Source organism: Dipodomys spectabilis, unplaced genomic scaffold (genome assembly GCF_019054845.1).
Source record: "Dipodomys spectabilis isolate Male_0828 unplaced genomic scaffold, ASM1905484v1 ptg000783l, whole genome shotgun sequence".
In the NCBI taxonomy this organism is placed as follows: domain Eukaryota; kingdom Metazoa; phylum Chordata; class Mammalia; order Rodentia; family Heteromyidae; genus Dipodomys; species Dipodomys spectabilis.
The window spans coordinates 29,095,581-29,123,105 of record NW_024871460.1 but is presented as its reverse complement, the minus strand read 5'-3'; the positions used below and the strand labels follow the sequence as shown (position 1 = coordinate 29,123,105).

The 27,525-nt window shown below is 33.5% G+C and overlaps 1 protein-coding gene across 1 annotated transcript in view; it reads right to left on the bottom strand.

The window, feature by feature from the left end:
* Mmp16 (matrix metallopeptidase 16) overlaps positions 1-27,525 on the bottom strand; it is a 237,477-nt gene that overhangs the window by 108,605 nt on the left and 101,347 nt on the right. Inside the window, exons 2-4 of the mRNA XM_042673081.1 lie at positions 17,091-17,239; positions 9,243-9,365; positions 565-869 (exon numbers count right to left, since the gene is read on the bottom strand). Coding sequence (XP_042529015.1) covers positions 565-869; positions 9,243-9,365; positions 17,091-17,239 — 577 coding nt within the window. The remainder of the gene's footprint in view (positions 1-564; positions 870-9,242; positions 9,366-17,090; positions 17,240-27,525) is intronic.

The following is a 27,525-nucleotide window of genomic DNA, read 5'->3' as shown; positions in this document are numbered from 1 at the left end:
AAGCATATTTCTTTATGTGATAAACCTATTATTTTAGTTATTAATTTTTCTGACTTCATATTATTTTAGAACATCAGAACAATTTAAAAGATTAAAAAACTAATAGATGTGTTAGATAAAAATAAAGATAAAGATAAAACAAAGATAATAGTTCCTATGAGGAAACAGATAAAAATAGCTGAGACAAAAGACAAGGAGGAGAAAAATACATAGACCACCAAGGTGAAAACAGAACAGAAAATATTAGGACATACAGAGTAGTAGCTGCACCTCAAATGTTAATTTCATTAATTTTAAACGTCAAGTGGAAATATTGGCACAAGATGTTGGAAAAAAATAGCCCCGAGTTTCTTGGTACATATCTCAAGATTTTAATATTGACTATATAATCTTTTAAGAAATTTTGTAATAATCAAAAAATACTTTAACATGTTTATAGACTGCATAAGTTTCTAATAGTCAATAAAAAGAACACACATAAAATGAAATTGTGTAATGACTTAGACCAATAAATAGTTGAGTGCTTTGAAAACAAATCACATTGGAAGAAAATTATGCACTTACCATCATGATTTGGATTTCCAAGTGTCCATGGCTCATCAGAGTCAAAATGAGTATCTCCTCCAATTCCAGGGCCAGGGAAATAGGCATGTGCCAAAAATCCTCCCTCCCCGTCAAAGGGAGAACTGTCTCCGTGAAAACCAGATGCAAAAATGATGGTTATATCCACATCACGTTTACCATTTTCTAACTCACTGTAGGGAACTTCTTCAAATGTCAGAGGAGTTACATTCTGCCACACATCAAAGGCACGGCGAATAGCTTTTCGAGTCTCAGGGTCTCCTACTTTTGGAGTTACGTTCTTTATACTGAAAGTTAGGAGAAAAAAAATCATTATCAATGTGATTCTGTTATGTGCAATATGACAGATTTTATCCATTTAGTTCAGCAAAATATCAGAGAAAACAGCTTGAATAGAAACGCATTCTATATCTACTATTCACTGCACTGGGGATTATTTAGGTATCAGCACCACAGTACTCATGTGCTAAAGCTACAGGGAGAAGATTTTCACTGAATAGTTAACAGAGCGAATGTAGTCCATTTGTCACTTTGCTTCCTGGACAATAAGAAGGGAGATATTCTAAATATCGTTTTGAGCTGAAATAAAAACAATTTCCTTATACTTGTAATTATTTTTAGGGGTACATCATTGTATCTGTGTAAATCAACTCCAAAGGTTCTCATGTTTTGTGCTTTAAGTCTCTAAACACCAATTCAATAGACACAAAGGTATTTATTTTTTAAGGTCCTTATCTTTTAAAGAACAAGTCTCATAATTACAGCTTCTGATATTCTACTATTTGTAATTATCTTTCTAATTAAAATGTATTATGTGTAAATAACTAATAAAAGGAACTAACAAAATTTAAGAGTAATGTGGCTATTCTTTCAGCTTGTTCTCATACAAATACAAACTGGTGAAACAATTATTATTTTTCCTGATTTGTCATTTATATATATTTCCCAGATAATTCTCTATGTGAATTAAAAGAATTAAAATACACATTTTTGTATTATAATATCATAAGTCCATACTGTATATAAGTAAAGTAATTGATAACTTCCATACCAATTACAAATATGCATCTCAAATACTTTCAACTCATAATTTTTCAAACATGAACTTACATGGAGGAATATTTTAATAGGAAATAAAATCTAATATCAAGTCAATATTCACTTTATATGATCATAAAGGAGAACTGGAAAGGTAAAGTTGTAGAGTAATGGAATGAGAGTTTAATTATGGGGTGTCTTCTATATGTCATTGCATATATAGAACACGATCAACTTTGTATGTGAAAGCAGTATTATTAGTCATGATTCAATTGCGCCTATGCCAAACTGGGTACAAATGTTAGGGAGAGTTATACTAAGCTATATTTACTGTTTCTTATTAATGCCCCCAAACAATTCACTTAGATGAGTGTTTATACCTGTCTTACAACAAAAGAAGCTACCATTTAGGAATTTAAAGAAAAGCTTTGATGTGACAAAAGTGAAAATATGTTAAGTAGTTTTATCCTAAGACTTTTAAGAATTCATTGTCCTGAATTCTATGCTAGTTTACATGTATAATGTTTCCCTTATTTCTTAATAAGTCATCTAGAATGTATATACAGTGGCTATGTGATCATAAATATTCTCCATTCTAGGAGTCTTTATCGCCTATTTTCTCCATGGGGACACAAGAAAAGAGTATCTTTTTCTCTACTTAATATCTTTTATACTACAAGAATTCCTAGCTAAAACTTCCAAAATATTTATAATCCATTCTACTTAAAGGCAGTGAAGTCTAAACCTACCAGATATGAAGTGGAGGTAAGGAGCACTCTACAAGAATTCCTAGCTAAAACTTCCAAAATATTTATAATCCATTCTACTTAAAGGCAGTGAAGTCTAAACCTACCAGATATGAAGTGGAAGTAAGGAGCACTCTGCAAGAATTGGGAAGTGGAAGATTTGGAGAAGAAAAGCCTGGGAAAATTTAAAGAGCAAGGGGCTGGTATAGTTTGGGCAGAGAAGAAGTGTCAGTCTTATGTTCTGTCTGAGAGAAAGAACAGAGTATCATCAACAGTGATGTAAAAACTGACTTATGCTTCTTAAATACCTTGAGCCATAATGAGAAAAACACATAGCAGTAGAGCAAAAGTCAAAACAAAAAGATCCATCAGGAACTACTGTTAAAAACCCAGGTAAAAAATATTGGTATTCTAAACCAGCCTAGTTTTAATGGAGATGAAGAAAAATGAATTTTATGACATGCTTAGATAAATCATTCTTTAAAATTATGAGAAATGTGAAGAGTTAGGAAGATATAATAGTTTTGAACTGAGACCAATGTTGGATAGATCATAGAAAACTTGCTTAGAAAGAAAATGAGGATTGGTTATTAGTAATACATACTAATATCCTACGTAAAAATGATTAGGAAAGGATTTTACTGTAACGAGGGAAGCAATTTTTAAGAATATAATAAAATGATTAGTAACAGTTAAATTATTAGCATATTTACATTCAGAGTATAATATAATGTTCTAGTAGGGAAAATCAATAGACTGATTTACTCTTATGTTGTGCATATATAGTTGATGGGTTTCATCACCTTCTACTGTGTGAGAAATGGTTCCAGAAAAGAAAGTACAGAAGCCCTCCAGGAAAACCTGTATTAAATATTTGGCTATTTCCTCATGATGCAAGAGGATTTAAGTGCAAAATTATTTGGATCTTATTTAAATCATGTTCATTTCACTTCATAGTCCGTAACTTATCCTCTGGTCACACAAGTTGAATTCTCTTTGAAGTCAACAGAATCCTCAAGTTCAGTGAGCTCTTTGGGTTCAGATAAAGTAATAAAACATCTGTCTGTGGAGAAGCTGATTATTTCTTAAAACTTCTGAGTTTCAGTGCTGTTCATGTTACTGAAATAAAATAACTTCAAGAATGTTTCCTCAGTTATCACTAGGGATGCATTTAAAAGCTGTGGTAACTAAGTGACATATATACTGAGAAAATTAACACTAATTAATATAAACATGGCATGGTAGCAATCACCTGTAATCTCAGACTAAGGCAGGAGGATGAAAAGTTTGAGACTAGTTTGGGCTGCATGGCAAGATGGAGTGCAGGCTTTAATCATACAGCAAGAGCCAATTTCCAAAAAAAATCAATCCCAAACAATTAATTAAGACATTCAAACAGAGCATTCCTACACTAATACTCATTAATATAATTTTAAAATTAAACCAACTAGCAATTTAGATTTATCTCATTAGCAACTTATCATTTTATACTATAATTTAGAGTTGTAAAACTAAATAATTTTCTTACTCCTGCTGTATAATATTAAGCCAAATGTGATAAAAATCTACTTAAAACAGTCACTTTATTCAATACATTTTTCTTATGCTGTGAAAAAGGTAAAACAAACCTTACTTTAAATTCATTAACTTACTTGGAAACTATCGTTCCAATCATTGCAGTAAATAATGTTCTTTTACATATTTAACATGTGAGTTTCTTGCTTTTAATGACCCAATGATGAACAAAATTGGAAGATGGCTAATTTAATTTTCCTGTAGTTTAAAATATTTGTTTTCTGAAAGCCTGTGAATATTTGAACATTACTGGTGATTCCTTCCCATCCAAAAGGCAAAGAAAATTTCTCCATTATGTTGAAAATCCTCACATTAAATTTGACTTTTCCTCAGCACCTTAGCCTTTTGGCTGCTTTTCAAGAAATGTATATTAATCAGCCAGAAAATAGCCAACTGTGATGACCATAAGAGGTCCACAAGGTAAGTTTTGGTTCACTAACCAAAGTGAAATACTATCACAATAACCTTTTTTTTTTCTTTTTCTTTTTCTTTTTTTGAGGGGGTCCGGTCGTGGGGCCTGAACTCTGGGCCTGGATGCGGTCCCTCAGCTCTTCAGCTCAAGGCTAGCGCTCTACCACTTGAGCCACAGCGCCACTTCTGGCTTTTTTCTTTTTGCTTATGTGGCGTTGAGGAATCAAACCCAGGGTCTCATGCATGCAAGGCAAGCGCTCTACCACCGAGCCACCTTCCCAGCCCCCTCTTTTTTTCTTTTTAAAACTTTGTACCTTGACTAGGTCACACTCACTAGACTGACTGGCCCCTAACTGTCAATCCTTCTGCTTCAGTCTTCTAAGTTCCAAGATTAAATACCTGGACACCCAACCTGGCACCATCATCTTGAATATCACCCTAAATCTTGTCTGCGGGTAATGGCACACTTTACCTCATAATTCAGCTGCTCTTTGCATAAATAACTACTTCATGAGTTTAAATGCTAGGTTTTGTATTTACCTTTATAAATATAATAAGAAAAATAAATAAAATATTATAAATATAATAAAAAACAAAAACTGTATATGTAATACTTCAATATATTTTAGGAAACTCTTTCAAATATTAATTTAAAAATGTAATATTCTTAGTCCTTGTGCCCACCTTTTAATATTCCCATTAAAATACCCTCAACAGTTTCAGATATTGCCCATGAAATTAAAAGAACTAGAGATGATAGGTTGCCTTCATGAAGCACAATGTTTCAAGCATGATACAGAGTTTATTGTGTTTGCTATATTAGTTAATATTCTTCAATTACTGTAATGTTTCCTTTGCACAATGAGGAACTGCAGCTTAGTAGATTGAAGTAACTGGATGTATGTAAGTAAGCTTTAGAGGCAGGATTTAAAAACAGGTCTTTCTAACTCTAAAATAGGACTGTTAGCCACATTTTATGTTTTCTATAACCTTAAAAACTACAATGGACTCGGCCACTGTCAGCATGGAAACTCAGCAGTCACTTCTAAATATAATGACTCGACTCTCATTCTTTCTTCTCTTCTTCTCTTTTTCTCATTAAAAGAAAAGGTATAGGCAATACCTAAAAGTATAGACATGAAGTAGGGTGCCCTGTCAAAATGTTGAGGTCAAATGTTCAAGTCAAATAAAGAGATTTTTCTGAAATGAAAAATGATTAAGAATGGCTAGAATGACCTTAGCTTTATAGTTCTATGGTTGAATTTGTATCTTGTCAATTAGGACAAACTGATGTTTTCATTGTCATCTCTGTGAATAAAGATCTATCACTGAATAATTTTGTGAATAAAATAGCCCATATTTTCATTACTGATCTAAAAGGACTACCCTGGTATAAATGAATTGTTTATATATTCATGGTTCTGTTTCTGTGTCTCTTCCTTTACTATTGGCCTATTAAACTATCTAATATATTATCTATACCTATGCTAATACTTTATATTTCCTTTTAAGATCTGGGAGTGGAGCTCAAAGTGTTAAGAGTGTTTTGCTTATAAGGACAAGACTTTCAGTTAAAACTGCATAGAGAAAAACAACAAACAAGCAAGTAAACAAACAAACATGGAAATGTAGTTTGGAAGTAGAGCATTTATCCAGCACAGCTAAGGACCTGGATTCAATCCCCAGGACCCAGTACTGAAAGAGTGCTGAGGGAAAGACAGCTAAAGCATACTGGCTTCCAATTTTGGGGGGGAAAAGGCTGGAGGTCATCACTCCCCATCTCCTTAATCTGAAACTGAACATCTCTCTTAAAAAAAAAATCTGTCACCAAGGCTAGTGTGTGGGAGGATCTCATACATTTTTGAGTTTTACTTCTGGTGGCTACTTCAGTTTCTTACACTGAACAACTTATAAAAAGTCTTGGATGCATTCAGCAAAGGGAGGAGAAAAGTTTCTGTAAATCAAGCCTTAATATCCAGGCCCCCTGTAAAAACAAGAAATTTAATCACAAGGCTAAGGTGATTTTCTTTCTACAGAATCTTACATCATGCCAACTTAGTGTGAGTAAATAACAGTAAATTACAAACAAGGTAGCTAAAGACATAAAAAAACGTTCCTTTCTTCCTGCCTTTTCTCCTTCCTTCCTTCCTTCCTTCCTTCCCTCTTTCTTTCCTTCCTTCCTTCCTGCCTGCTTGCCTGCCTACCTTCCTTTCTTCCTTCCTTCCTTCCTTCCTTTCTTCCTTCCCTTCCCTCTCTCTCTCTCTTTCTTCCCTCTCTCTCTTTTTCTTTCCTTACTTCTTTCTTCCTGACAATCCTCAGGCCTTGAGACACACCTCTTGTTCCAGAAGTTTTCATAGGTACTTAGAAGTGGGGAGAAGAGACTAGACTCATTTCTAATAGCCAAAACCTGGGAAACAATCATGATGACCTTAATCAGTGAAAGAATGCACAAACCTGTGTTGATTATTATTCAGTAATAAAAATAAATGAACTACCAAGTTGTATAATTTGTGATGAAGTCTTAAATGTAATTTGTTAAGGAAAAGAAGCTAGTTTAAAAAGACTTTGGATAATTCTTGCAGATTTTTTTTTAAATCAATGATTTGTAGGGGTTTTGAGGAAGGTGAGAGGGATAAGTAGATCACATATGGGAGTCTCAAGGAGTGAAACTAATGTACATGAAATTTTAATGGTAGGTAATGACATTGTACAATTGTCAAACCCAGGGAATTGCACAATACAAACAGTGGACAGTTCAATGTACAATTTTTTGAATCATGCATCATATTTGAATCATCATTTGATACAAGTATACCATCCTAAAGAAGATTTGAATAACAAGAGAGACTATGTGTGCTGTGTGACTTCTGCAGCCTATATTTGTCCTGAAAAGAAAATTTCTTATTAATTTAAGATGATATATGCTTTTATTATTTCTAAATTATTAAGAGTTTCTTTTAAACAAATTATGAGTAAAGATAGATTCTTTTCAAACCCTATACATTGACTTTCTCTCTTCTTAACTACACCATGTTGTTAATACAGGTACAGGTGTCAACATCATTTGCTGTCTTTCTTACTTAAAGATTTTACCGAACATTTCCCACTGTTTGAATATGAAACAAATTATGACAGTTTTTAATTTTGTGGATGCTTTTCTATTGATTATGAAGTGTCCTTGCTTTATTTCCTAGTTATAACAGTTACTACTTGTCTACATGTTTTAAGGACACCATATATTAAAGCTCTTTAATGCTGTACATTTCTCTCAAGATAGAAATTCAATATCTTTACAGTTGACCTTTATGTTCACTCTTCCTGTTTCCTAATGTTTTACTTTTATACAAAAATGCATTTTAAGTTATATGCCTAGGCTTAACCCTAGTCAAGAGTAGAGTTAAGGCTTTTTATAGTCATTTTGCCAGAAAAAAATTTAAAAACAAATCTTTCTATTCTTCATTAAAGGTTAGAAATCCTTCTCTCTAATTTTCCCCTCTCTAGGAAATATTTGATAAATGAATTTACTTACAGAAAATTCATTGGAATGAACTGGCATGAAGAGATATGAATTAATATTGCCATTCCTGGATATATATATATATATATACATACATATATATATATATAAATTTATTGGTAGAGCAAGTTTTACAAGTGCCAATTTTAGAGATTGTCAGATCAAAGTTATAAAGTTAAAATTCCACTGAAAAAATGTAAATGATGGTTGAATACCAACTTCACAGGATTGGCCTAAAAATGCTTTGCTTAAATTTTTCTTATCTGCACTAGACCTGGACCTGATTTCCATAAAACAAAAATCCAGTGTAACGCTTTCTGGAAAGACATGAATACAGACTGACACAAGAAAAAAATTATTCCTCAAGTAACCAAATCTCAGTGGCAAATTCAAATTATGTAGATAGGAACCCAACATATATTGAGTTTTTTCCTGATGAAACAAATGAAAGAGAGAAGAAAAAATAGAGGAATAAAAAAGATGGAAAAGAAAATAATGAGAGGGGAAAAAAGCCCTTTGTGAGCTTCTCATTTTATCTTTAATCAGTTTGTAAAGTCTTGCTGATAAAGAATATGAATTACAAAATTCTCTTCATGTATTTTATGGATTACCTACACTTTTTTCCAATGTAGTGTCTGTCCCTGCCCACTGGCTTAACAAGGTCCTGATTTGGCGATAAGGTTATTTTTCAAGGAGACTTTAATTTTTCAGAATGTTTGGATGACATTTGCATTTCTCTTGCGTTTTGTTTATACATTTCAATCACATTTTCCATTTTTTGTAGCTTTTCTATATGACTACAAATTGCAGAGGACAAACAGGGTCCTGTATTTTATGCCCAGGGCCTGCCACTATTGGACTGGTATTCCATAAGCAGCAGTTCAGTTGAAAATAAACATAAGCATTTATATGATCAGCAGTTGTCACTGTAGTTTGGAAAGAATTTTGCTTCACTGAAATAATACAACAAAGACTATATATTTCAATGGTTTCTAAAAAGATAAGAAGCAAAATGATAAAAGTGAGATTATGAGTAAATTATTGATTCTCAAGGTACTTCATTTAAAAGACAATTTTTATGTACTTAATTATTTGATTCTCCTTTTTATATTATAAACACTTATCTCAGAAGACACTAATTCAGATATGCATCACAAAATCCTTCAGAGTGCTGGAATCCATTCAAAAGGAGAAACACTAGTATACAAAGGAGACGTTTCAACTAATGTGCCCATGTGGATAATTTATTCTCTTTCCACTGAGTTTTAACATTATTACACCCAATGCTAACATGTAGTCCAAGTGCATAAAATATATAAACTGTGTCAAAACAAATTGCAATGGAAAAGCAATTAATTGTTCTCTTTCTGTACCTGTATGTGATGTGTTTGTGTTGCCACTTCTGTCCTGTTAATGCATATCGTTTTCGACGAATATTAAATTTGGAACTACCTCTTGTCTGATCAGGTACACCACATCGAGGCTTTTTCATCCAGCTGAAAAAAAGCAGTAATATCTGTTATTTATTGAAATCTCTAATCATTTTTCTTGTCGGTCATAAGGCCTGAACTCTGGGCCTGGGTGCTGTCCCTCAGCTCTTCAGCTCAAAGCTAGTGCTCTACCTCTTGAGCCACAGTGCCACTTCTGGCTTTTTCTGTTATATGGTGCTGAGGAATCAAACCCAGGGCCTCATGCATGCAAGGCAAGCACTCTACCACTGAGCCACCTTCCCAGCACCCCTAATCATTAATTTTAAAAGGAAATCAATGAATAGTTTAATATGAGACAATATTATTGAAGGCAGCAAACCATAAAGTCCAGGGATAAAAGTAATTTTCTTGCAATTTGAATCTAAATAGAATTTTGGGAAGGCATATACAAGAATCAGTGGTTTAACACTAGTATTCCTTAGATATTTTTCCTCCTAATCTTTTTTAAAATTTTTTTTGGCTAATTGCAGACTGAGATATAGCTTCCAAAAGGAATCTGCTGTTAGAAGGTCTGTAACTATGTGAGAGTCATTAAAGTTTCATTCAATTTAGCATTCAACAATTTTTAAAATCTAGTTTCAGGATTCAACTTCTAACTTAAGTAGCTGTGAGATTTTTGTACATATAAATTCATGTCCCCAAATTTTCTTCTTACTTTTGATCATTATTCCAATCTTCAGGAAGTAGTCTTTTGCTGTGAATCTTTACTAATAATAAAGCTAAGTTAAAAATAAGGTTTCTGAAATGAAGCTCTGTAGCTGAAGAATAGAGTGCAACATTTGTATTTGGAAGTGAAATGATGCTTTCAATTCACTGAGTTTCATGTTTATTCACATATAATAGTCTAACATCATTTCTAGAGATTGTCATTTGATCATTGTTATGTTTTCTATCTATCCTATTGTGTTTTCCAAGGGGAAATATCTTTGGGTTTTCCTTTTGAGTCCTGTGATGCTACATGACCCAGAGTGTGTGAATGAAAGTCAGTTTTTGCTTTATTATGTCAGGCACTTGATAATTTCCTTATTGTACAAAATGGTGAGACAAAGGACAAGGGGGAACCAATGCAACAATGATACTCACAAAAAATATGTTGGAAATGATCTGTACAACTGGTGTGGGGGAGGTTGGGAGGGCAGGAAAGTGGGAGAAAATGAGGGAGGGGGTAACCAGATTCACAATAAATGTACTGACTACCTTACATAACCCCTCTGTATATCACCTTGACAATACAATTTAAAAATAAATTTTAAAAATAGAATTGACTAAGGAGATGACTATCTGAAACTGCCCGTTAGGTGAAAAATGAATTAGTTTATATATTACATGGATAAATCAGCCACTCTTGGATTTTCAAAATTACAATGGCATTTTTAGTGCATATTTTAAGTCAAATTTATTGAACAAATAAACTTTAATGGATCTCTGACAAAGTTGATTTTATATAGAGAAAATACATCATCATATTTTCAAAGAAATCTAACATACTTTTCCTTCTACCTCACTGCCCGATGCCTGGAGGTAAAGGTTGCTTTCTATGCTTCAGTTTCCTCATCTGCGAAGTGAGATGATAATGTTGCCTCCTTTACTAAGGTACTTTAAAGATTAATGTACTTAAATTGTGTGAATCAGTTGGACTACAGTCTAATAGATAGCCACTGCTATTACCATCATAATAATTGTAAATTATCAGGTAGTAGTCATACCAGTATCAATAGTAAAAGCAATAGAAATAATGGCTGCATACAAAATTTACTTGTTTCTGTTCACCTTGACCTGTTTGCTAAAATGCAACATTTTACATTATTCAAAACAGAGATATTGCTCATGCTTTGATAATTGAGGTAAGGACAAATATCTGTTTTTTAATGTAAATAAAGTAGCAACAATCTCTGAACAGCTTTATAGCATATATACAGGTGTTGACATACACTGACCATGCTTGAGAAATACAGGCTGCCCAATGCAGAACTCCCAGTGGAATGAATATAAGAGTTGTAGTCCAAGTATCTGTTGGTGCTGCAGTGGGCTATACGAACAGTCTTGTAGCAGAATAGAATGGAAATGCCACCCCTGGCTGGTGGAATTGCGCCATGCAGTAGCTTGGCATATCTTTACCAAGAGAAAAATATGAGTCCCCAAACATACTTTATGCTTTTCCAATTATCACTGTGAGAACAATATTCATTTCACAGAGATGCTTTCATCTATCAAACTTTACAAATTTTAATTGAAAGTAAAAGTAATATCTACGGCTTAGGGCTGTCCCTGAGGTCATTCTCGGAATGTTTAAATATGTTTGTTTTTATTACTTTAAACAGCTTTAGGTTTTGTTTGTGCTCAAAGAAAGTAAGCCTACTAGTCACAAGAAGATTTTAAAGTAACATTTACTTAGAGCTCAAAATGTTGGCTGACAGCTTGCTCTGGACCAGAGTATCTTTACCAATTCATGAACTGCCTGCATGTATGCAGTGACTCACAAGGCAGAGGGGCAAATTTAAAGCACTTCAATATAAGTACAGAGAAAAATGCATCAAGCCATTAAGATCTTAAAGGAGAAGAAAGTCCAGTTAGTGTCTGCTCTTGTTAATGCTTTCATCTTTTAGAATGGGAATATAAGGTTTCTCTTATTATCACTTCTTCCAAAACAACTGAGGATAGACCCACCCTGTAATGCTATAATATTTCAGTTCCCTAGAATATTCAGTACTTTTAAAAGAGACCATTAGTTACTGAAAACCACATCTTTTCTACCTAAATTGAAAGGGAAGTCTAAGTATTAACTTGAATATTTAAATAAAATAATAAAAACCACACAGAACATTGTTAAGTCCAAATTGTTCTGGCTCTTAGTATATCTATATACAAATTTCAACTGGCAATGTAGAGTTCAAATATTACTGCAGTTCTACAATAATTTTGTGGAAAAGGTACTTGCTTGTATTAAAAGAATTTTAATCAAATTAAATTTCTAGGCATAGTTTAAATAAAATATGTATATTCATATTACTCAATGCATTAGATTAAACACACACATATATTCCCATATATATATATATATATATATATATATAAAATATGCATTTTGAAAGAAAGATCAAATGCTTTAAGAAATAATCTCTCTCTCTCTCTTTGGGCTGGGAAGGTGGCTCAGTGGTAGAGCGCTTGCCCTGCATGCCTGAGGCCCTGGGTTCGCTTCCTCAGCACCACATAAGCAAAAAGAAAAAAGCCGGAAGTGGTGCTGTGGCTCAAGTGGTAGAGCGCTAGCCTTGAGCTGAAGAGCTGAGGGGCAGTGCCCAGGCCCAGAGTTCAGGCCCCACGACTGGACTAAAAAAAAAAAAAAAAGAAATAATCTCTCATTAGTCATTCTTCAATACATAAAACTGTATACACAAAATAACAATAAACCAAAGTTTTAAAAACTTTGAGCAGAGTCTAAGACTTGTCAATATTTTATTGCATGTAAAAAATGGGTAAGATGGTATTTTAATGCAAAGGTATGAGTTGACCTCTGTACCTATAGACCTTATTTTATGTAGCAAGTTGGAGATTTAAAAGTTCATATACAATTCATATAAAATATATCAGGCTTATTTTCTTATTGTTTTGAATTTTTCATGCTAAAGTATCTTTAAATATTTTATTATCTTTTTATTAAGTGGTTGTACAAATGGTCTGTCATTTAACATGTCAATTTATAAGTATAATGTATCTTGATGAATATTACTCACTTCATATTCTCTTCTAAGCCACCCAACCTGACTCATTCCCTCATTTTCTTAGTTTCAAAAAATATGCACTGAATATTATGACTGCATTCTTGACTTGCTTAAAATATCTATTTTATGCATACTATATACAACAATATTCATTAAGCAACTTAAGTGAGCTTGCTCACAAAAAGTTGCTAGCCAACCTAATAATTTAAAAGAACAAAGACAATATCAGGTAATTAATTTTTGTGGGGAATAAGAATTTATTACTATTTCTCTTACACTAGTTCTAATTAATATAAAAGCCATACAGTAGGTCAAATAATATCTGAATGTGTTACTTGAAACTGGTTAAATTCATCGACATAATGTAGAGCTTACCACAATTGTAATCATTACTTTTAATTACCCAAGAATTATAGATTAAACACACCATGTTTGCCTGCCAAAGGAGGATACAATTATTCAATATAAACACACGCGGTTTTGAAAAGATTAAGATATGTTAATAGTTGATAGTATCTGAAAATGGATAAGATGCTATTTTAATACAAAGGCATGAGTTTAATCCTACACTTATAGACCTTATTTTATGTAGCAAGACTAAAAATTCATACCTTATTATTTAATTATGTAAAATAATAATGTCATCTCAGCATGAATTGCTATTATATATTCGCCTGTGATTGTATAAACACTATTTGAACAGTATGATTGTGGGGATTATGCTTCTAAAACCAGTATACACTGTTTGATCCAAGTAACCTGGGAAGTCACACCTCAGAAGCAGAAATATTCTAATGGAAAAATAGGCAGCCAGTAAATGAAGCCACAGGGCTTCTCCAGGGAGTGACAGGAATAATAAAGTCTATGCAGACAGAAGGAGCAGAGGAGGTGTGGCTGGGACAAAGAAACAGTGAGAGGGGGTCAGCAAGTCTTTTGAAGCTTCACCTAGAAATGACTGCCAGATAAACACACCATAAATTAAAAATAAGATTCAAACTGAATTGGATGATGTTTGTTAAAACACACACAAAAACAAAGAAGCAAAAAAGCAAGCAACAAACCTAATTTGGTTTTACATTAATGGCTGCCTGGATGGATAATCTGTTCCTGTAATTCTGTTTCAACGATCTGCTATTTTACCGCCTATTCACTGTTACTACTGCCCTTTATGTGTGGCTACTAAGCCATGCTAGGCTTGAAGGACCCATGTTCTTCTCTGCACTTCTGTAATTTTACATCCTCCTGACAACCACAAATTGTTCACATTCATCACCACGTGATAGACCGAATAAATCCTGCACATATTTTGTGTTATCCTCTTTTATTATCTCACTTTAGACAATAAAACCTATCCATCATGAATCCTTCCAATAACCAATTTCTCTAAAGTGGAGAAACAGATACTACCTTTTGTCCAACTCTGATAAATTCAATATTTAGAGCTAAATTTTTAAATATTCTGGCATTAGTAAAGTTAGGCATTCAAGCACTTTCATTTGTTTCCAAAATTTCAATTTATTTGCAATTCAAAAAGAAATTATGTTCTATTCTCTAAGAAAGTGGGATGAGTCATAGGGATGCATATGTGTAAGCCCAGCACTCTGGAGGCTGGGATTACCTAGCAGGACTCTGTCTCAAAAGAGAAAGGAAATACAAACAAAAATAAAGTGAATCAAAAGGTAACAGTTCTCTATGAGCAAACTGTCCAGTGTGTTTTATACAATGACAATGTTGGGGTTAACTGTGCAATTTAAACAGACTATAATCCTATAGCTGGTATCAAAACACAGAACTAGCTGAAGGTTTATGTTTTACTAACTTGAAACTTTGATTTTGGAGAAGTTGTAATCATGGCTTAAAAGTAAAAGTTTGGTATTATTTTATAAAGAGAGAATTGCGATAATCAGAGTTCAGCTGGGCAGATATTTCAAAATTTGAATCTCAATACTTACAAAGCATATAACTGTTGAAGAATTTGCTATATCAATTATTCATTTTATTTTCTAAAATATAAATGAAAATGTTTACACTTCTATAAAAAAGTGCTAGAGGAGGTTGTGTTTTTTTTTCTCAAATGGGTTTGAAGTTTTTTCATCTTAAAGCTTTAACTGTCTGTGTTCCTCTCCTGATGATATAAAATGATATAGAATCACAATACTATAAATAACAGAAGACAAAATGTAATTTCAGAATTGTATGTTAAGTTAGTTTGACATGTCATTATGTCTGAGCCCCCATACTTCAGATATTAAAGGGTAAATAATGTTATTTCTTGACCAGATATGGTGGCTCATGGCTATATTCCTAGCTACTTGGGAGAGAGCTCAAGAGGTTCCTGGATTTAATGAGGCCAGGCAGTCATCCAGACCCCATCTCAAACAATAAAGCTGAGTGTTGCATATGACAAGCCATCCTAGTCATAAAGAATAAAGAGCAAGATTTGATCCGGTGGCCCCATGGAAAAACACAAGACTCGAAATGAAAATATGAAGTAACTGAAGCAAAAAGATTGGAAATTCAGCTCAACTAATGCAATAAGTTTCAGGTCTTGATTTCAAATTGCAATAGCACCCAAAATACAAAAAAAAACAAAAATGAAATATTATTTGTTGAGATCTATAATGAAGCAAGTTCCACATGGTGGACTTAGTTTATGCCACCATTCTGGAATTTACTTAGCCTTTGACATTCAGTTTCTTTATCTGAGCAAGTAATGAGATAAATCGATTGTGTCTTTCTGTTCAGAAGCCCATGTCTGGTCATCAAACTAAAAAACAGATTTATTTACATATGCTTGTTTATTACATATTTATTTTAGATCTCTAAAAACACATGACTTTTCCTCTACTGAAAAAATATTTAACCATTCTTCCTTTCTCGCCCAGAAGCAACAACATAACCTCATGATGCTAGGTGACATAGAGCCCAGAAGCAACAACATAACCTCATGATGCTAGGTGACATAGAGCCCAGAAGCAACAACATAACTTCATGATGCTAGGGGACGTATAGTGAGCCAGTGAGTAAACACTCTGTGACTATGTAGTTACCCATAGACGGTATTCTACTCACAGCAAGGTAACAAGGCCCTAGCTCTTACCACTATACATGCGTCTTTCACAGACAAAGTGATCACTGACACGTTACTAGTAGATGAATCAAGGAATTAAATTTTATTAGAGAGTAAGAAACTCCTTTGTGTGTAAGAAACTGAAAGTAATGATATTTCACTGAAAAGTCAATTTAATTTATCTCCTCTGGGGACTCTCACCAGTGTGGAAGTCGTAACCTGTTAAAAACTTGGTCTCTGGCATCAACCATCTTTCCCACCCAAAATAAAAAACCTGATTTGAACTGCTTCCAAATTTCCAGTTCTATATATTTCCATTATAGTACTAACCTAACAACACTTAACATAACACACTATTACCAGTTATAAAGACGGGCTCTACCCTTCCCTGGCACTTTCTCATAAAGTGGCTTCAACCAGACACCAACTGTGGCTCATAATCATATCTTCCATCTTTTGCTAAAAGTAGGCGAGTAACCTTAGATTGAACTTTTAATGTACAAAATCTTTTCTTAATTGTGAAAATATAATACAGAGGGGTTACAATTACACAAGCAAGGTTGTAAGTACATTTCTTATTAAACGTTGTTGCCTCCTCTTTTGTTTCCCCTTCCCATCCCTGCTCCCGCTTCCCCTGGCCAAAGTTGTAAAGTTGTAAAGTTCATTTTTCAACATCTCATTGTTGCAATGGGTCCACCTGTATCCCTATTTAAACAATTTGTTTTTTTCCTTCCTCTCCCCAAATTATACCAACATTAAATACAGTGAAAACAGAGGTTATGTACAAAATCTTTGAGGACGGAAGTTTTCAGATGGACAAATGCCAAAGAAAGTTCATGAGACAAATTATTCTATTAGGAGCTGCTGAAGTTTGTGTAATACTTTAAAGTCTATTAGTTTGGATTAAAAGGACAAAATAGGAGTTCAGGTGTCATTACTTACTCAATTGTGTTTCTATCCACTTTTCCTGTCATGTTAATGCCATAGAACTGCTGCATGGCAGAGAGGGCAGACTGCATGGTCTCTGCAGAGCGCAGTACCGACATCCGGGGCTCAGTCGGTGGAAGATAGCCGTATTTTTGTAACCAGACCTGCAATAACAAGTTGAGTCACTTTAAATCAGCCTCACGGTATAACAATAACTTCCTAGCAATTAATTTGTGTCTACTACAGATTAGCGAACTTCATTTCATTAACATGAACATTATTCATATATCTATTTCTAATATAAATTACATAGTTCAGACTGTGTTAGTACTATTCTAGTAGTTGTTTTGGGCCTTTCTAATATATCAATATATTTTACTTTGGGAAAAGGTTACTGTTCCCTAGAAGCTTATTGTATATCAAGGCTATTGAACATAAAGTAGTGTAGTAAATATCGCACAAAACACAAAGTTTTCGCTGCTTTTTAGGAACTCAACCTCTCACAGTGAAGAATGTTCTGTGTTAATAATATGACTCTATCAAGGCATCTTCACTAGAAGAGTCAGTTAACATACACATCTGAAAGACTGAGTAACTGGACAGTTACTACAACTTGATGAGTGACTTTCTAAGATTAAATCCCTGTTATTATGTCATGTCATTTTCAGTTTAAGTTTATAACAAGTCTATTTGGTTGTAGCAAGGAATTTCCTAGAAAAGGCAGCTTTTTCATATAAAAGATAGTCATTATTTACTTCATATGATTTATAAGGTCAAATTTATATGATGTCATTGCAAAGGTGAAATCTGACTGTCTTATGAAATATGCTTAATTCTCTTTTTAACTCTCTTTTGAACTCTCCTTGGTGAAGAGAATCTAATAGGATAGTGAGAGAAAAAAGTACAGTGAGAGAAAGTTAGAATTGAGTTCATATCCTATTCCTGATTAGAGAAATAAGTCAGAGTCATTTGAGGAGATAGCTTAAAAGCATTTGAACAAAAATACAATCTACCAGGAAGCAGATGCTTTCCAGTTTTACAAGTTGGTGCATTCATTTAAAATCCTATGTATAGTCTATGGTCCAACCAGCTGTTTTTACTTTAATCATCCCAAGGGCTCTGAGGTTTCTTGAAGTGCAGTGAGCTACAATTGATATGGGCCACATAGCTGCTGTAGTACTACTCAGTGGAAGGCATTCATCACTGTGTGTTTTTCTATCTCTTTCTCCGTATCACATGAATGAGAATCCTTCAGAAGTTCAGGAAACTGAAATGTTTCCTTTATAAAGTTACTAACAAAGCACATTAGGCTTAATTCCCTAGTGACTATAATAAGAAAACATCAAACTTCCTCAAAAGAGATTCATACTCATTACATCAGTCTTAAAATATGAAACATACATGTATGAACAGTCTATGATACTTTCAAATGTTGCTTGCCTAAGAATGTAATATAATGAGAACTTCTTGAAAACAAATTATAACATTCATTCTAAAACTATTTATGAGATGAGCAATATATCAGTATCATGACGGTTCACTGGGGAAACTCAATCTAGTAAATGTATCTACCATATAGCCAAAGCATGTCAAGACAATCTGTTCATCTGATCTGTAATGAATAGGCTGCCAGGGATAATATATTTAGTTACCTAGATAACAGTGGTGCAATCTGAAATAGATTCCATTTTTACTCCATTCAGGAGGCAGGCTGGAATATTACTTGGTAAAAAATAACTACTGTTATTCCATTTCTCAAAAATTAGATAATTTTAATAATATAGATGTGTCAATATGCTTAAAATAAATAATTTTTCCATAACACTGTGTTCATTTCTCTCTTGTTACAGTTGATTTGTTGCTAGGTTACACGTGGATGCTAAGCTACTGGCAATTACATTTATGAGAACAGCAAGAAGAGAAAATCATTAATAAAACCCTATCATTTATATACAAATGGAAGGACTAAAAAATACATAAACATTAAGTATATAATGAAAAAATAGCATGTTCTGCAAATGCATATTTGATTTATGCCTTAGCATTTCAAACAAATGATTTCAAATATTCAAATAAGAGGAAAAAATGAATTGTGACTTCTTCAAGTCATTTTTTATATTATGTTAATCAGGAAATGCTGTTTTGTTCTGAATGACTGACAAGGTGGTAATTCGTTTTAATTGGAAAACAACAGGAAGCCTATGAGATCTTTCATTCTATGGTGAAAATTTGTTTTCTAGAGAATGGATAAACATTTTGATTTGTTAGCCAAGAAGCAAACTTTTTTAAATGAAATTAAAACATGGTATCTAATTGGAAAAGAAAATAAATCCACAAAGTAATATTTCACATGTCACCTTACTTGAAATCTTCTGAAGTCCAAGGTTAATGTGCTATGCAGTCTTTCTATAATATTTACTATTCATAAAATGCATTTAGATGACCATACATGGAGAGGAGGACGTATGTACACATTTCAAATATATATGCATGTGCATGCTTTCCCACAGACATCATGTTGTCTTACACCATATCTGTTTTTAATATTTTTTAGATTGGGAATAGTGATTTTGCCTCTTGAAATTATTTGAGCCTTGATACTTTTCCAGTGATCTCAAACACACATTTTATTGATAGTTAAGGAGCAAGTTCTAGTATGTACTTTTGGAGAAATAAAACATTTTTGTATGCCAGTATAGTTCACCTTAGATAGTATTAGGCTACCAAAATAATCTCGTGCTCAGTGAGTTTTATTATTTCATGCCAATTAATTGTCTTCAGCTATCAAAATTGCTTCTGTTTAAGTTAAAATTGTCCTTGGAAAGAAATAACCATACACTATTTAAAATCGCATTTTCTTAAAAACAAAGAAATTTAAACCATCTGGCAAGTTCTGTTTTGTTCTTGTTCTATTGTTTTGCTTATTGTGTTTGTTGGAATGATAAGTCCATATAAGAGTGCTAAAAATTATCAAGAGATCAATGTTTCTTCAAAGAAATATTTGATTTGTGTACTATCTGAGACTTACAGCATCACATTACCATGCAGATGAACAACCACAGAACCTCTAAAGGAACTGCAAAATCTGATCTTGAATTGCACTCCTCGTGCTACTAACTTACTCAAGTGTCTTGCTATTTTTGGATAGAACTAATTTTCTACACTTGGCGATAACTCCAGTGGAGGGACAACCAGAATACTGCCACTCTCTGTGGAGCAAGAAAGTATATCAAGAAATAAAAGGTAAAGACTTGAATATTAAGTGATATGCTGATTTTTAGACTGTAATATAATCAAGAAGCAGCAGGCACACAACCTGCCAGCAAATTCACTAGAGAAATGTTCTTGTCAGTGATATTTCAGATTCACATATTATGAAGAACTATATTAATGAACGCAGTTGTTGAAGGTTAAGCAGAATGTTGACAGTTATCAATGAAAGATGTTAACAGTTCATATAATGAGCAGCAAATTCAAGCAGTGACTAAGTCATTCTTGTTTATTTCACTAGACTAGTATGATAACTAGAAAAATAAATGCTTTTCTCTAGTATTCAAAAATGGAATACTTTGGGGAGGAAATCAAAGGCAGAAGGTTAAGGACAAGAAGGAGAAAAAGGTAGAGAAAGAAGGAAAGGGTGACTCTGTCCAAGAATCACTGTACTACCCATAACTTATGGACTTGTAACACCTTTGTACAACTACTTAATAAAAAGAATAACAGCAAATAAATAAATAATATAAACAGCAAAATAAATAAATATAATTCATTGACTCATTCATGTAAATTTAGACACTATAATTGCTTTACTCAAGTGAATCACAAATAGAAGAACAATTATAAAACTACTTCTTACAGGATATTATATAAGCAACAACATTTTATAATAACTACTTGAATGTTTACAAGGAGCTAAGATGTACTTCAAAATAACATAAAATTAAGGGACTGAAATACTGAATTTATTATTATTAGAAGGGTTCTCTTTTATATATTTATATATTGCAAAAATCACTGGAAGAATATCTAAAGAGGAATGGTTTTAGAATTTTGTTTAACTTGGACAATCATTTTTCTAGTCTTCAATGCCTATAGGAAACTGAGGCACAGATTTGTGGCTATGCTCAATGTAGTTAATTTTCCACTAATATAGAGTGAGTCTGTGATTCCCTGTATGAAGTTCATATGACCCATAATACTCCTCAAATAAAAGAGAATCTGATAAAATATTTCATAGCATTTGCTTAGTGTAAATTATTACTATTTATAAAATTATATGTTTTTAATGGAATTATTTTAAAAATACTGGTACATAAAACCTTATCATACTAATGAATATATTTAAATCCAAAATTGTTCATACATATTCTGAAACAATAACTGACCATATTGATGATGTATAACTGAAAGAATGCATTTAGATAGAAAAGATCTTGATTTCATAAAGATGAATTTCCATTTTTCAGTATGTAATATCTATAAAAGTTTATTATGTTCTTTTATAAAGCAAAACTAATAACAAAAATGATCAGCATCCTATTTTAGTCATCATCAGCCAACTCTGCTACAGATCTAGGATACTTTTTCCTGAAATGACATTTATTCACCAAATAATGGTCAGATTTAGAGCCAACATTTTGTAGACTGAAAAGTACTATAAATATGAATTATGGCTACCTGTTACCCCCAAAACTTAAAGTAATGTGGGAGTAGTCACACAGAATTGGTCAAATTGAAAATTCATAAGATAAGTTAATGAGGCAGAAATTAGTCTGCCTCTTCTTTCAAAACTCTGAATGGGTTCTAAATCACCATCTCATCCTTACCATGAATGAAACAGTGTGTGAAATTGAACATACAGAACTCAGCTCATTTAGAATTTTACCATCTATCAACTGGCTTCTTAAACTTGAAGTAAAACAGTAAAGAAACCAGTCTATTCTACTAAATATCTTACTAAAAAAGTCTGCTCTACTAGCTATCTTATCACTCAAGAAACAATGATCACCAAGCCAAGCAGCTGACTTTTTAGTAAAAGTTGCAATGATTATCATGACCATATTTTATTTTCACCTTGACTTAAAACTCTTTTATTTGGAGTAGTAACTAAAAATTGGACTATAAAAGCTGTAAAAGGTATTTTTTTTCCACTCTTCCTCTCTGGGTAAAAGTGAGCAGTGCTGTGTACTTTGTCACTGTGGAAGCAAAAGCATCTTGGATAGCAATCACTGAACTACAGAGATAAAAACAATTCCTTTGCTGTGTGCTGGTGGCTCTGGACTACTCAGAAGGCTGGGATCTGAAGATAGCTTTGGTGAGATTTTTATCTCCCTCAATTAGCTACTCCACACACACACACACCCTTACTACCGCAAAAAAAGCAAGAAGTAGAGCTATGGCTCAAGTACAGCACTAGCCTGAAGCAAAAACGCTCAGGGATAGTGCCCAAGCCCTGAGTTCAAGCCCAGGACTGCACAAACAACAGCAACAACAACAGCTCATATCTAAGACATTCTGGAAATTTACTGGGGATTGTAATCTATCATTTGCTCTGCCTTTATGATTAGATATCCTAAGTAAATTTACTCTATATATCCTTATACAAAGAGAGTGACAAATACCTCCCTAAAGCAAAGCATGATCAATAATGAATAGAACAAGTCTCCATGCTGCTACTTAGCAAGAAATAATGACCAAAAATCTGCTTTAAAATAATCTTGGCATGATTCTACTTTCTATCACATTCATTTTCTTATTCCGAGGCAGACCCCGCCCCCCATTAAATCAGTGTTTTAATGCTAAGTGAAGATTAGTGCTGACAATGAGCTACAAGGTGTGCTGAGAGAGGAGGTAGAGCTCCAATGTGGACAGTGTGTCACTATAAAGTCATTCTGAGGAGGAGAGGAGACGGAATAGAATAAGGGATGACACTCATCAAGGGTATGAAAATGTCATATATAAAACTCATTATTTAAAACAAATAAAATGTGCTAATCAAAAATCAGATTTGATTCTAACATGTTACAGGACAAGCTATTTGGCTGAGTCAGTTCATATGGATTTGTGAATAATGTTATCTTAAAATACAAATATTAGACTTTTTTTTTTTGGTTGTGGGGCTTGAACTCAGCGACTGGGCACTGGCTCTGAGCTTTTTCTCTTAAGGCTGCAGCTCTACCACTTTGACCCACAGTGCCACTTCAGGTTTTCTAATGGTTAATTGGAGATAAGAATCTCACAGATTTCCTCCTGAGGCTGACTTCAGTTCAAACCAGGATCTTCAGATCTCAGCCTCTTGAGAGGCTAGGATTACAGGGTGGGCCACTGGAGCCAGGCAAATCATCCAACTTTAAAATACATAGAGTAAGAAGCAAGCATCTTCTATTACATATAAGTTTGCTGGTTTTCTCATAGCAAACTTTTTAAAAGGAGTTATGGAACCTAAAAGGGTTTATTTGCTTTTTATCACCAGTGTGTGTGTGCGTGTTTCTTTGTTTTGTTTTGTTTTGTTTTTGTGAAGACAGTAGTTGCTAGTAAAATGCTATACAATACCTTTTTGGGACAGGAGAAAAAAGGAATAAAACTCTTTGACCTTGTTTCTAAAAATAAAAATGATGTGTTGGCAATTCAGAAGAAAGGAACTGATTTCAAAGGAAAGATACACACAGTTAATTTAAGTATAAATGGGTGGAAATGTTCTCATCATATGTAACACTACAATCACAACAACAAAATCGTGATTTATTCAAATGCTTTTATTAGTTTTTAAAACCCTGGCCACAAAAGCCTCTACCTTTAAGGCAACTTGCCAAAAATAGTTTCAGTGGTTTTAACCCCACATTTTTATTTTTTTATTTTTATTTTATTGTGAAAATACTGTACAGAGAGGTTACAATTACATGGGCAAGATAATGAGTACATTTCTCATCAAGCATTGTAGCCTCCTCTTTGGTTCCCCTTCCCATCCCTTCCCATCCTCTCCCGCCTCCCCCACCTAATCCTCCCTGCTCCAGCCACCCCAGCACCAAATTTGTAAAGTTCATTTTCAACATAACCACTTATACATCTCATTGTTGCAATGGGTCCACCTGTATCCCTATTTAAGCAATTTGTTTTTCCCCTTCCCCTCCACAAATTATACCAACATCAAATACAGTGAAAGCAGGGGTTATACTGTGGGGGAAGGACATACAAAGCAACAAAGATATAATCTTATAAATGTGTTAGAAAGAAACAAAAACATTTGAATACATATCTTAGGGTTCATTTCCCTAACATCACCTTATCTGACCTTTTCTGCTTGACTCAGACATATAGTAGATATTGCAAATAAGGGAAACCATGGGACCTATGTTTCTTTGGGCCTGGTTTACTTCACTTATATTTACAAACAAGACCACACTAAAGCTACCAGCATGACTATGTTTATTGCAGCACTATTTACTATAGCTAGGATATGGAACCAACGCAGATGCCCTTCAGCAGATGAATGGATCAAGAAAATGTGGTGTATATACACAATGGAATTCTATGCCTCCATCAGAAAGAATGACAATGACCCATTTGTTAGGAAATGGAAAGACTTGGAAAAAATTAACCCCACATTTTTAAAAAATATAAAAACACAATATTTTCTGATTACTTTCCAGGAATAATTAACTAGACAAATTCTATTAGAAATAAAAACCATTGGTTAGTTGATGGGTAAAATTATATACATTTTTCTAGTTTAATTTATGTTTCCTGGTTAGGTGTCTCCTTTGGCTTATGAGATTTTAATGATAGAAATTAAAAATAAACTGGCCTTGAAATAATGAATTTTGATCCACTTAACACTGTGTAGAAGAATGAAGCATAGCCACAGAATCCTCAATAAAGATGATTAATGGCAACTCTCTAATGAGTGCAAATCAATGTAAATATAATTTGCAATAGTTATTTTTAAATGTTATATCATCCGTAGGTCATCTTAATATGTCTAATCTGAGTATGTTTAATGACAAATATAATGTTTAACATGTGAGTTCATAAATATAATTTAAAGAAGATGGATGTTAAAAACTTGGTTGATGAAAATATTCCATTTGAAATATCTGATTATTAATTATCTCAATAGCAAAAAATTAAGTTCTTATAAATGAAGATGTCCTGTAATTGGCTCCAATGAGTCAAAGACACTCTCAGAAAGGACACGAGGACAATAGCTATACATATGTGTGTGTAAATATATATAACAATCAATAGCTGTATTTTAGATTCTCTTCCCAATATGATAATCCCCAAGCTCTTCCATTTCCCTCACTCTGTTGAAGCTATTCAGTCTGTGGAAACAGTTTTTATAAAGACAATCAATCCATTCAAGATTTTGTCTCAAATTACTCTCTTGTTACCTGTTAACAATTGATTCTTTGGTAAATGTCAGTCCTTTCCCAACAATCATTGATAACAACACTTGTTACATTTCCTTCACTGTTACTATGGACCAGGCAACTTATATGCATTGTCTTTAATAGTTAAATTAACAGCATTATGTGTTTCATAAATGACATAATAGAGCCCTAGAAAAATTAATTAACTTGCAAGATATCTGGAGATTAAGAGGAACAATCAGAGTTCAGAGAGAGATCTGACTGATATCCAAGCTTGGCTCTGTCATTATAGTCTGCCTCTTAGAAGAGAGCCAGCTGCCTGTCAGTAGGCTTGGTAGTCATAGGAGCAGCTATTTAAGTCTGAAGATGAGAGAGCAGACCATCTGAAAACATGTCTACAAAAACCAAGAGTTTTCAGGTTTCATGCAAAGCAGACCATTTTACATCATAAAAAGGCACCAACCTGAGGTTGCTTATATTCTAGGAATAACACTAATCCTATTTCCAAGAGTTTAATCTTAATTCTCAGTGCAAAAGAGACTTTACAGTCTAATTTGGCTAACACAGTTAAGATTCTTATTTCACTTATGGTCATTTTAGTGAAAAATCACAGTCCTCATTTCTTTTCACTTTATTCTTTCATGGAACTTCCTTCTTGCAGTCTTTTGTTGTTCCTCAACTATGTCTAGGTTGTCCTTAGTTATCATTCTTAAAATTAATCTCTTACTACTTTCAAGGCTGATGACTCATCAGTTCTTAACTTTGAACTCATCCAACTCGGCCACCATACTTTTTAAACAAATAACAGTAATCCCTCAAGGGCAGGCACCAGACAATAACATAATTTAGAGGAACTTTAAGAGGTCAGGGTTAGTGGAAGGTCATTTGGTAATTCTTTTTTTTTAAGTATTTGAAAATTGCTTTTAGTAAAGCATTCATATTCAGTGTGAACACACACCTAGAGCTAAGATTTATTAAGCCAACCAGCATGCTAATGTTAAAATGTTAACTCACGTAATTAGCACCACAAGTCTCAGAAGTTGGTACTATTATCTTCATTTTATAGGTGAGCAAACAAGATGAGAAAGGTTAATCAAATTGCTCAGGGCTATGTAGGAATTACATGATACCAGAGATATAGGGATTAGTTTGACTCCAAAATGGCTCTTGCTCTTAGCAATTGAAAGGAAGCCAAGAGGACTAGGCCCTTGGCAAACCTAGACTTTTTTGTTTGTTTGTTTGTTTTTTGCTTTGTAAAAATTTATTAATAAGGTTTTATTTATTGTGAAAATTCCGTACGGAGGGGTTACTATTACATGAGAAAGGTAATGAGTACATTTCTTATCAAGCATCATTGTCTCCTCCTTTGTTTCCCCTTACCAATACCTCCCTCACCAAAATTGTAAAGTTCATTTTTCGACATAACGTCTTGTACATCTCATTGTTGCAATGGGTCCACCTGTATCCCTATTTAAACAATTTGTTTTTCTCTTCCCCTCCACACATTATACCAACATCAAATACAGTAGAAACGTATTATACCGTGGGGGAGGGACATACAAAACAACAAAGAAATCATCTTATAAATATGTTAGAAACAATAGCAAGAAAGAAAAAACATTTGAGTCCTTCTTGAGGTTCATTTTGCCTAATATCAACTTATTTGACCGTTTCTGCTTGTCTCAGACATATGCTAGTTACTGCAAAATGGCTTATAGGCATTCTAAGTGAGAAATCTTATGTTTTGCTTTTATACATCTAAACCTCATCAGTGTCAGGTGATCCATTTTACTGGAAGGGAAAAAAACACACTAAAATAATAAATACATGATAAATAAGACTTGACACTAGCTTCCATATTATCAGTTACTAGTTAGCAGGGAAGAATGGGCAGTTCTCCAAAGGCTGAAAAGACATAGCTGTTTAAGCAAACTGGGATGCTTTTGAAAGTAGCAAAGCCTCCTGAAGACAAAGCCAACATGGTGTCCTGATTTCCTGATCCCCACCTAACTATAAAGAAAGGGGTCTAATAGTGGCACTCTACTAGTGAATAATAGATATTGAAGTTGCTAAGCACTAAA